This window comes from Capsicum annuum, chromosome 3 (assembly GCF_002878395.1).
Source record: "Capsicum annuum cultivar UCD-10X-F1 chromosome 3, UCD10Xv1.1, whole genome shotgun sequence".
Lineage (NCBI taxonomy): Eukaryota > Viridiplantae > Streptophyta > Magnoliopsida > Solanales > Solanaceae > Capsicum > Capsicum annuum.
The window spans coordinates 247,794,465-247,806,013 of NC_061113.1; the positions used below are offsets into that span (position 1 = coordinate 247,794,465).

At 35.9% G+C, this 11,549-nt stretch overlaps 1 protein-coding gene across 1 annotated transcript; it reads left to right on the forward strand.

Annotated features, from left to right (window-relative positions):
* The first annotated feature begins 893 nt into the window (after positions 1 to 893).
* LOC107864833 (NAC domain-containing protein 78-like) lies at positions 894 to 1,724 on the forward strand. Its single transcript, XM_016711250.1, has one exon. It carries the CDS (start codon positions 894 to 896, stop codon positions 1,722 to 1,724), a length of 831 nt encoding a protein of 276 aa, XP_016566736.1.
* Positions 1,725 to 11,549: the final 9,825 nt, after the last annotated feature.

Below are 11,549 nucleotides of genomic sequence, written 5' to 3' on the forward strand. Positions count from 1 at the left end.
AAAAATTGGAATACAAATTGTGGAATTAGGAGTATCGTTTGATTGGAATATATATTTGAAAATTGAAATACAGATTGTGGAATTACTCCTAATGATAGTGGAATTAGGAGTAATTGACGGATGATCTTCTTCACTTGATTGATTGGAATATATATTTGAAAATTGAAATACAGATTGTGGAATTTCTCCTATAGCTTGATTGGAATATATATTTAGAATACAAATTGTGGAATTACTCCTAATGATAGTGGAGTTAGGAGTAATTGATGAAATTTTTATGTCGAATTTTTTAAAATTTTTACATATCTATGAAATAATCTATATACGAATTAAATAGAAGTCAAACTTAATTATTTTTTACCACAATGTGAAATATATAAATAATTATAATAGTGTTCATTAATAGGAGTCAATTCTAATTATTTTCTTATCACAATATGAAATAATAGAATAAAAATAAACAAAAGTATTCATCAAACATTTTGCTTTATTATATATAGAGAAAGTTGAAATATATAAATAATTATAATAGTGTTCATTCATAGGACTCAACTATAATTATTTTTATCACAATATAAAAATATGAAATAATAGAATAAAAATAAATAATCGTGTTCATTCGATATTTTTTACCCCAATATGAAAATAGATATGAAAATTTAAAAATTTATATATAAAATAAATAATTAACCAGTAAAATAAATTTTGTTGTGAAGAAAATAATTTTTTGTTGCCAAAATAGCAAGTGTATTCAAACTTCTTCAAGTTTAACCGACAACACAAGCTAACATCTATATATACCCTCAGCATTACTCAGTTTTCTCTCAAATTTCTACTTCTCTCTCATTCTTGCATTAATGTTTCTGCACTCAATAAAAAATTAATTCTACACCATGTCGTCGACTGTCTGTATTCAGTTTCACCCCATTGAAGCAGAACTAATAAATATTCTAAAAAGGTTCTTGAAGGGCGAACATTTGCGATATCTCATTAATTTTATTAGTTCTGCTTCAATGGGTGATAAATCAGGTTACTTCATCACTCCGTTGAAGAATCCAAATAAATCAGATCAGAAGCATGCTCGAACTTGCGGGAACGGGGCTTGGAGAGGCCAAACTAGTGCTGTTCCCATCAAAAATCGTAAGGGCGGATCGGTCGTGGGGTATAGAAGAAATTATATATACACTAGTAAAGGAAGTAAAACCAGTAGTAGTGTTACTACTAATTGGCTGATGAGAGAGTACTTCGTGGGGGATGATTTCTTCAAGGCAAACAACATTCCCAAGCAAGATTATGCACTATGCCGAATCAAGAAGCATCTAAGAGGGAAAAAGGATGATGATGATGATGATGCGGTCAATATGGAGGAAGACGATGCTTTGGAAACAATCCAAGGTATGTTGCTTGAACCCGATTCTACCTGCTGCACTACACAAGAAGTTACGGAGGAGACTGATCAATGGGAATCCATCATCAATGAGGTATGTGATGAAAAGATTGATGGAGTTGAGAATACAACAGCTTTAGTTCACGGGGAATATGATTTGAGAAGATGTGGCGAGATCAGAGACGTGCAGGAAGATGGAGTTGATGGTATTGGAAGCAATGGCATCTGGGAAGCTATAAATGGAATATTGAATGATGTAACTGTTGATATTCCTGACAATTTGTGGCTTGATGTCGATCATCAACCGCCACTTCTATTAATTAGTTCTTCTACGTAAACATAATACTGTTCTAAAAGATATAATATTGTTCTGAAAGATTGTTGTTTAGATTCTTTTGTCTAATGAAATATATGTTGATGCTATAGTCATACTAATGTTCAAATTTATTTGTAATGTTGTCATCCGATACTATCTAAGATTGTGCAAGGGAAATTTATTCGGCTGGCAAAATACGAAGTTCCAGTGTTACTATATTTTGGTCTTAGTTCTAGATCCAGGCTTGTCATGTAAAGAAGTTCCAGTTTCTAAGAATTCCGTGTTTCACAAAAAATGCCAAAGATTGGCAATTCAAACGTTCTAATGAGTTGCTACTCATTATACATCCTAAAGCTAGATATGTTTTAGTTGTTGGAAGTAACGAAAATGGAAAAAGGGAACTGCCAATCTCTGATCCAAGCACAGCAAGCCACATGACAGACTAAAACTAAAAGGCAGATCTGCCGCGGCAATACAGGCCCCAACCTTAGGTAAGAGTAAGACCCGGAACTGGCTTATCCAACACCTTGAAGAAAATTAGAAAGAAATGGAAATTTCAAATAGATAAAACTATAAATGAATTTTAAATTGTATAAGCAACGATTTTGACTATTATAAAGTTACGTACTTAAATCAATGCAAGTTAGTTAATGGTCATGAAAAGATGAGCACAAGAATTTCTATCTTAGCGTGATGGCTCCTGGTTGTTTCAATCAAAGACTGAAATCACAGAAAATAGTCTGAAAACGCGAGGAATTCAAAATGCTACCATGTTCATCCACTAGTTTCTTTGGGCTCAAGCAGTTGAAAGGAGAACACATTAAGCTTGACAGAATTAAATTACTTATTGAACAGTGTTACCCCTTTTTGGGAGTAAAAACAAGATTAGAAAAATTGTTCATCAAAGATTGAATTTCACGAGACGCGACAAATGTGCTCATGAGCTGCTGCATAAAGATAATGGCATGCTTTTTAAGTCATTTTCATCTCAAACTCCTCACATTCATCATGCTTATCCACATCTTACCAAACTCCAAAATTGAATTTTGCGGCAAGTGACCGATCCATCTCAGATTCGCGAAATCTTGATTACTAGTTAGCAGAAGACCATTTAGGACCCGGTTGAAGGTAATTTTCGAGGAAGAAATCCTCTGTCAACCATTTCTGTCAATAACTTCCCAGCCACTAATATATCATCTGGTTTTTTCCTCACAAACATTGCACTTATCAAGATATTGTATGTATCCAAATTAGGTGAACAATCCCCGGTACTCATCCTCTCGAACACTCTCAGGCCTTTCTCAATTTCCCTGTTGTTTTAAAACAGTTAAAAGGAAAATAATGCAGGAATTCAATTTAAAAGCTGGCCGCTAAAACAGAGATGGAGTTTGAAGAAGAGAATATGCAGAGAGGTTGATTATTTTCTTGTAAAAGCCACGTCTAATTGATCATCAACTTAGCAACTTAAATAGTTGCTATTACAATTAAAAATAGGACAAAGAAACAACTTATTTCTACCAATATTAAAATAACTAATTAGTTTCCTACCAAAGATAGGACTCCTAATTTAACTAGGATTGTACGTGAAAAAACTGCCGGAGAAAAAAGAAAAAAACAATTGCATCCTTAAAGCAACTTTCAACACTCCTCTTTGCTTTATGAAATGCAAACACCAATTCTTTGCCTTAGAAGCTTCTTAGAAGTCCTGTTGCAAGGAGTGACATCTGCTGTTGATTGTCCTTGTGCTTGAGCCTGTGAAAGAGCCTGCTGTTGTTGTGATGCCAAAAGAAATTGATTTTGGTTCTGTATATTAGGCGTTTGCACCTGCAAACCTATACTTGGCCTCAAATAGTCAATTCCAGTTCTGATAATTTATCACCATTAGCAGCTTCAGGCATCTGTTTCCTCTAAACTGAAATATTGCTTTCCTAGTAAAACTTACACTCAGAATCAAATTCCAAATGAGTCATATTCTGGAATCCATTAAGAGGGCACAATCCCCCTCCCCTAGCAAGACCAGAATTATTTCCCGACAACACTATATTGGGCTTTCTATCTTCCAAATCATGCTGAGGCGAAGAAATTTCTTCACCTAAATGCTTAGCAGAAACTTCATTCGGACAAGGTATGTCAGGCAGGCCATTCTCCGAGTCATCCGATGGAAGTCCAGAAATATCATCTAGCTTCTCCCCGGACGCAGCAGCAGTAGCTTCCTTAGGATGTACTTTCTCCCAGCTGTCAGTGGCGGAAAGGTTTGTTCCTTGAAGATCATTAAGCAAGTCAATGCAGTCAACTTTGCAATCGCAACCAGGACAAAACCAGCCTTCATCATTGGGTGGAATGCCTTCTTTTAGCAGAGGTGGCTCCACACACAACGGGTGAAATCCACGCTCTTCTTCCAATGGATTTAATGAGAAACTTCTGCCTCTCATTTTGACTTTAAATAGGTCTTGTCCAGTTGTTTCCTTGATCAAGCAGTATTTATCTTCGAAATACAATTTGAAACCTTTTTCTAATAACTGACCAACACTTAACAAGTTTTGGTCCAAATCGGGTACATAAAGAACATCAGAAATTGTTTTAGTGCCCGATTGTGTTTCAATTGTATTGTTCCCATTTCTTTTGCTGGAATATAAACACCATGGCCGATTCTAACTTTTGTAACTTTAGTAGGCCTCAAATCTTTAAAAAGATCTTTACCGCTAGTCATATGATTTGTGCATCCGCTATCGATCAGCCACGACTCACTTAAGACACTGCTTGTTAAACATGATGCGACAAATAGTTGATCTTCTTCCTGTTCATCAACAACTTGAGCCTCTGCATCTTGCAGCTGAGTTTTATTCTTGCAGATGATCGCTTCATGCCCAAGCTGATTGCACTTAGTGCACTTAGCATCAGGCCTCTCCTAACACTTGAAAGGTGCATGTCCGAGCTTGCCGCAATACTTACAATGAGGGTAGTTTCCTTTGAAATCACCTATTTTGTTTTTGTTGTTGTGCGCTGCACCTTCTTCATCAATTGGTTGGTACTTCTTATTCTTCTTCTTCTTCTTAGAACGTCCATCATCGTGATGCTTGGCTGGTAAGGCACCTTCGACAGTTCCTCCTTGTCTCATAACACGTCGTTGCTCTTGCGCTTGAAAAACACTTAAGAGCTCTGCAAGTGTGATCTTAGACAAGTCCTTAGTATTTTCTAAGGTTGTTATGGTAGCCTCAAATATGTCAGGTATCGTTACTAGGATTTTTTCTACTATCCTTGAATCATTGAAAGTGGAACCCAACAATGTGATGCGATTTGCTAAATTAAGAAGTCTGTCAGAGTACTCCTTTATGGTTTCACTTTCTTTTATCCTTTGCAGCTCAAACTCACGTATCAGATTCATCACTTGCATCCCTCGAATCCTTTCATTTCCTTCATACTCAGTCTTGAGATAATCCCATACCTCTATCGTTGATTGCAGAGACATGATACGAGTCAAGATATTAGATGAAACTGTAGTAAATAAGCATGCCATTGCCTTTGATTTCCTCGTTTTTCTCTCCTTGTGAGTTTTAATTTGCGCCACCGTGGGATTGTCCGGCAAGGAAGCTATCTCGTATTCATCTTCAACAGATTTCCAGAGATCCAAAGCTTGCAGATATATCCGCATTCTAACTGCTTGGATTTGATAACTTTCTCCATCGAAAGTTGGTGGTGCCATTGAAGAAAAATTTGCTTCTCCGTTCATAGTATCTACTGGATCAGATTGATGCACACACTCACATGTCCCTTAAGATTAAAGCTCTGATACCAATTGTTGTTTTAAAACCTTTTAAACGAAACAACGCAGGAATTTAATTCAAAAGCTGGCTGCTAAAACAGAGAAGGAGTTTGAAGAAGAGAATATGTAGAGAGGTTGATTATTTTCTTGTGAAAGCCACGTCTAATTGATCATCAACTTAGCAACTTAAATAGTTGCTATTACAACTAAAAATAGGACAAAGAAACAACCTATTTCTACCAAAATTAAAATAACTAATTAGTTTCCTACCAAACATAGGACTCCTAATTTAATAGTTCAACATTCCCCTTCATCACAATAGTATCGGGTAATCGCATGACAACATTATAAATCTGAACATTTGGTTCACACCCATCCTCTTTCATCTTATCCATATACTCCTCAGTGTTGTCCATTTTTTCGACATGACACAATCCCCCTATAATGACAATATAAGTTGTGGCATTCGGACCTTTCTTCAACAGCTCATTGAACACTAAAATAGCACTTTCCGTGCTATCTTTCTTACGCATAACTTGATTCAGAGCATTATAAGTTGCAACACCATCTCATTGAACAACTTTTGAGACTTCTCAACTTCACCTGCAACACCAGCCCGTGAACTATAGAAGTGTTAAGTCACAACATCAATGTAACAATTCCTCTTTTTCATCTCCAAAAAGAATTCCCAAGCTTCCTCAATCTGCCACTTTAGTTCCAGCATTTTTCTAGGTAATCCAAGATTATGTGGAGTGCCACCGTCAAGCACATGTCCACCTGCGCCATCGCCACCTCCTCATCCAGTTGATAAGAAAATAAAAGTCTCATTCTTTATCCATCTTGGCTATCTATTCTTGGACTGATTAACATACTTATACTTGTATGGAAGCTTTTTAAGTGCATAAGGAGAAAAAGAGCAAGAGTACTCTAAAGGATCAGAACAAGACTATTAGCTCTGCTGGTGGATCAAAGGCTCCTGGAAACGGGTCAGAATATTCAATATCATCTCCCAAAAACTCCATGGTTTCAGCATCATTTGAAATCCTTTCAAGTCCTCTGGCTAATAAATTGAGATTCGAGGATTTGTCGAGCTCCAGCTGAATTGATTGGGAAAGGAAAACATGGAAGTGTTTGCAAGGTCAATGTTGATGGAGTAACATTAGTTAAAGAGGATCAGAGGTTGGAGTATTTCAAAAGATTTCAAGAAAAGGATGCAGACAATACATAGAATGCAGCATCCTCATGTGTTTCCCCTAGTTTCCTTCTATAGCTCCAAGCAAGAGAAGCTAACAGTTTACTAGTACCAACAGAATGGTATCTATTCAAGCATCTCCGTTGTAAGTTTATTATTTCTGCAACCTTGATTATTCTCCCTTCTGATATATGAATTCTCACTTGAATTCCAAGCCATACAATGATACAAGAGTAATATCAGGGTCCTGCTTAGTCAAAAGATATCTTTAAGTACTTTATCGGTAGATGAAGTAAAAAAGAAACTATACTAAGTATTATTTATTTGGACAGTGGATATGGTCATGCTTTCATAGGAATATAATCAAATTTCTGATTCTGAACCTAGTTAAAAATATAATGTCAGCATACCAGCCTCTTTCTTCTACTAAAAAAACATAGCATTTCAGCTATTTACATCGACAATGCAACAATTTTTTGGGACGATTCATACAGTTTAACCAATTATACCAAGTCAATTACCTAAAATTAATAACCATATAAGTGGTCTAACAAAGGTTAATATCTTTTATGCTGTCGGTGACTATAACTTAAAACTTTTAAGACTATAACTTAAAACTTTTAAAAATAATCAAGTAGTGAGAATGAACATGGAAAGGTAAAGTTACTGTGTGTTGGTTTAAAACCGTTAAAAAGGGAAATATCGCAGGAATTCAATTGAAAAGCTGGCCGCAGAAACAGAGATGAGAGTTTAAAGAAGAGAATACGCAAAGCAGTTGATTTTTTTTCTTGTAAAGTCGATTGTTATTGATCATCAATTAGCAACTTAAATAGTTGCTATTACAACTAAAAATATGACAAAGAAACAACCTACTTCTACTAAAATTAAAATAACTAATTAGTTTCCTACCAAAGATAGGACTCCTAATTTAACTAGGATTGTATTTAAAAAAACTGCTGTAGAAAACAGAAAAAACAGTTGCATTCTTAAAGCAACTTTCAACACTCCTCCTTGCTTTATGAAATGCAAACACCAATTCTTTGCCTTAGAAGCTCGAACTTGCTGACTGGAAGTGGTTTAGTGAACAGGTCTGCTAGCTGGTTTTCAGACTTGCAGTAGATTAGAGTCACTTCTCCCTTTTGTTGCACTTCTCTCAAGAAATAGAGCTTGATGTTGAAATGTTTGGTCTTCCTATGAAACACTGGATTGTTTGAGATCGCAATAGCGGCTTCGTTGTCGACTAAAATCTCAGTACCGTCATTCTCTTTCATATGTAAATCACACATGATCTTTCTGAGCCATAGGGCTTGGTTTACTGCTGCCGTTGCTGCTATGAATTCAGCCTCTGCAGTAGATTGTGCAACAACTTCCTGCTTCTTAGACGACCATGAAAAGATTCCTGAACCTAGGCTAAAATAATATCTAGAGGTACTTCTCATATCATCAACGGATCTAGCCCAATCACTATCCGAGAAACCAAGCAACTTGAAGCTTTGAGACTTCTCAAACTTTACACCATAGTCAACCGTCCCTTTGATATATCTTAATATTTTTTTTACTACTCTTCAATGCATCTCACTTGCACAATGCATAAAACAGGATAAGAGACTTACAACAAATAGAATATCCAGCCTTGTCGTAGTGAGATACGTTAAGGATCCGATCAAACTTCTGTAATACCCTTCATCAACTTTATCGGCTCCATCTTCTTTACAAAATTTCTCTTTTTGATTCATTGGTATGCTCATCGGCCTGCAATCCTCCATTTGAAATTTCTTTAGAATTTCCTTTGCGTATTTCTTTTGGCAAATGAATACTTCACTTTTGCTTTGCTTGATCTCCATCCCAAGAAAATAGGACATAAGACCAAGATCTTTCATTTCAAAAACTTGCATCATTTCTTCTTTAAACTCTTCAATCAACTTTAAATTATTTCCTGACAGAAGATCATCAACATAAAGAGACATAATAAGAATATCATTATCTTTATTTTTTACATAAAGAGTGGATTCCGATAAGCTTTTTTCGAAACCCAAACCTAAAAAATGATCATCTATCCTGCTATACCAGGCTCTTGGTGCTTGCCTTAATATACTTCTAAACCATAATATAAAAAATCCCAAATACTTCTAATTCACACAATATACTTGGTGCGTGATGTATTAAGCTGAAACTCAACAATGGCCATGACCAAATACAGAAGCTGGAGCCCAATGACCCAAGGCTTGAAGAGCCCAGGCCCAATAGTTAAGCTAAAGTCACTTTTAATCAGTACTCATGAGATTTGTGCTCCAAAATTTAAAAAGTTTTGGCAGTTCTAATTAATTAGGTTAGCTGTTATTCTTCACAATTTTATGTGTAATAAGGAATTAATCTAAATAGCCATTCATTCGATTACTTAAATTAAATATAGCGGGTGGACTTTACATATCATATATGTTGTGTATAACCGTGTATAATCACCTTATAATTCAAATATGTACATAGATTAGAAAATGTAAATGGTGAATCGAATCAGTTATTTGAATAAAAATTCTTTCTACAACAATTGAGACAAAAAGCAACAGAAAATAACATTATTAATATGACATAAAAGAGCAATAAAGTAAAAATTATTAGTAGCTGTTGTAGATATCTCGAAATCCATTTGACAGTGATTAGCAATTTGGGACCACAATCTTAAATGAAGAAATGCGACAAGTCAGTGCTACTTGTTTTTTTTTTTTCAGTTAATTTATTTTGGACTTCATTTAATTAGATCAATGGAACTTCTACGTACTCTTCACAGAAATATTCTAATGGCTTGTTAGTACGGACAATGTGTTAAATCAGTGGGTGTAAAAACTAGGGAAACAATTTGCTGCTGTCTCCATACGTTAATAGGAAAAGGATTATAATGTGGGGAATCCAACTCTCACCAATGAAGTGAAAGTTCAAATAGCTAGTCAAACAATTGAGCTACTAAAATTATTTGTCTACCATCTACGTAAATATCCATACTCAGTCCCACTGATATTTGGAGGAAAAACGTAAGTTTGACGGTTCACATCAGCATAAACCTCTAGAGGAGGGGTGTGCATCGATCGGTTCGGTTTGATTTTACGTGTTATTGGTTCGGTTTATCGGTCTTTGATTTTTAAATATGTAAAACCAATAACCAACCAATAAGATATTTTCTTATCGATTTCGGTTATCGGTTTTTGGTCCTTAACGGTTCGGTTTTCGGTTTAACCAATAAGAAAATACTTATAAAATAGAAATAGTAACAACTAACATAAAAAAATGAAATCTTAACTACAGGGAAGGTATACTCTTAAGAACCCAAGAGTCTATTCCACTCTTGGACTCTTAACACTACACATTAAAAATACCTATCTCTTCGGTGAGCACAAGAGAGATCTCAACCTCCTCCAGCACCCAACGTTCCAAGCATTAATCCAACACGAATGATTCCACACTCAAGTTGGAAATCCTAATTACAATGTTTCGGCCATAGGCCTTTCTCACAAGAGAGAAATGTTCTTCTTACAACTTTCAATATCAATAAACATCTAAGACTAAAAACTCTAAGAGGTTCTATATATAGTGTATTACAAAATAGAATACAAAATGACCACAATACCCCTCAAGGGTGAGGTGCCCATCAAGTGTAACTTAGGGGTTGTTTTTAGTGTATGTAGGCCCTCTTTCACACTTCACTTGTGCACTTCCTTGGACAGATTCAATACGTACTTGTTCTCGTCCATCCTCGTGGCCGTACTCGTATCATCCTCCCCTTCTTGAAAAGGATTCGACCTCGAATCCGTACCTTACAAATCAAGAGAAGACAACAAGCACACATCCTCATGATATGAGGGGTTAAGGTTAACAAAAATAACACATCAACATGCCATGCCGAGGCAGGACAAATTTGAAGTATAGCCACGGGTCCTTTGTTTTAATCATGAAAAGACTAATACAATTGCTACAAAATAAGTGGCTCGGACAAGCATCAAGACAAAAGGAAAATAGGCCGAGAGTTATCCTTTCCCACCCTAAGACAGTACCGGGATCAAATGGAATAATTAGCCAAGGGCCTAAGCCGAGGCTAGCCCTTCTTTTCCCTAGAATGTCACTCCCACATTCACACACAAAAACATTTTCATTCACATGATCTCTATGAACAAAACTAATCCCAATGCTTTTACCACACAAGATGTTCAAAGAGTCATGCGCATTATCAAGATCAATTCTATAGACACCATCACTAACTTGCAAATTTTTAAACACTTCATTCACATGCTCAAGTAGTGAACTACATTTAAGAGTAAAGTGATCATCATGAACACCAAGAGTACTACCAAGAGTACTCATTTTTGAGACTACACATTCCTTGCCCATAAGAGTACTATTATCTCCCAAGAAGAGATTTCCATTTTTAGGAGGAATGTTGTCATACCATAGTGGGTTAGCATATCGGCTATAGCCTTCAAGGCAAGCTATACCATAATTTTTAACACTAGGTTCATTAGGAGTGTTTATATCATCTTCAAACAAAATATTAAACCTAAAAAGAGCATGATATATCTCACTGACAGATTTAGAACTAGCAAGTGCTTCACTCTCTATAAGTTCACTATCAAGTACCAAAGATGTTTCAATCTCCTCTTTACCTTGGTATGGGTTGAGGCAGCCCACCTCTTTCTTCGGGAAGCTCTCGGCAAAAGGTGTTTGGACAAAGAAAGTTGGATTTTATGGGATAAGTTTAGGTAACAATTGGTGTAGCCTTTCCACGTGCCATTTCATTTCTTCAATATCATCATTGATGCGATCAAATGTGGCATCGAGATTAGTGGCAGCCATGGTACCTAAAGCAAAGTACAACAATAAACAACAAAACAAACTTGTTAGT

What these genes read in the sequence shown, in the direction of transcription:
- LOC107864833 (XM_016711250.1), top strand. Translation starts at nt 894, where the DNA reads ATGTCGTCGACTGTCTGTATTCAGTTTCACCCCATTGAAGCAGAACTA.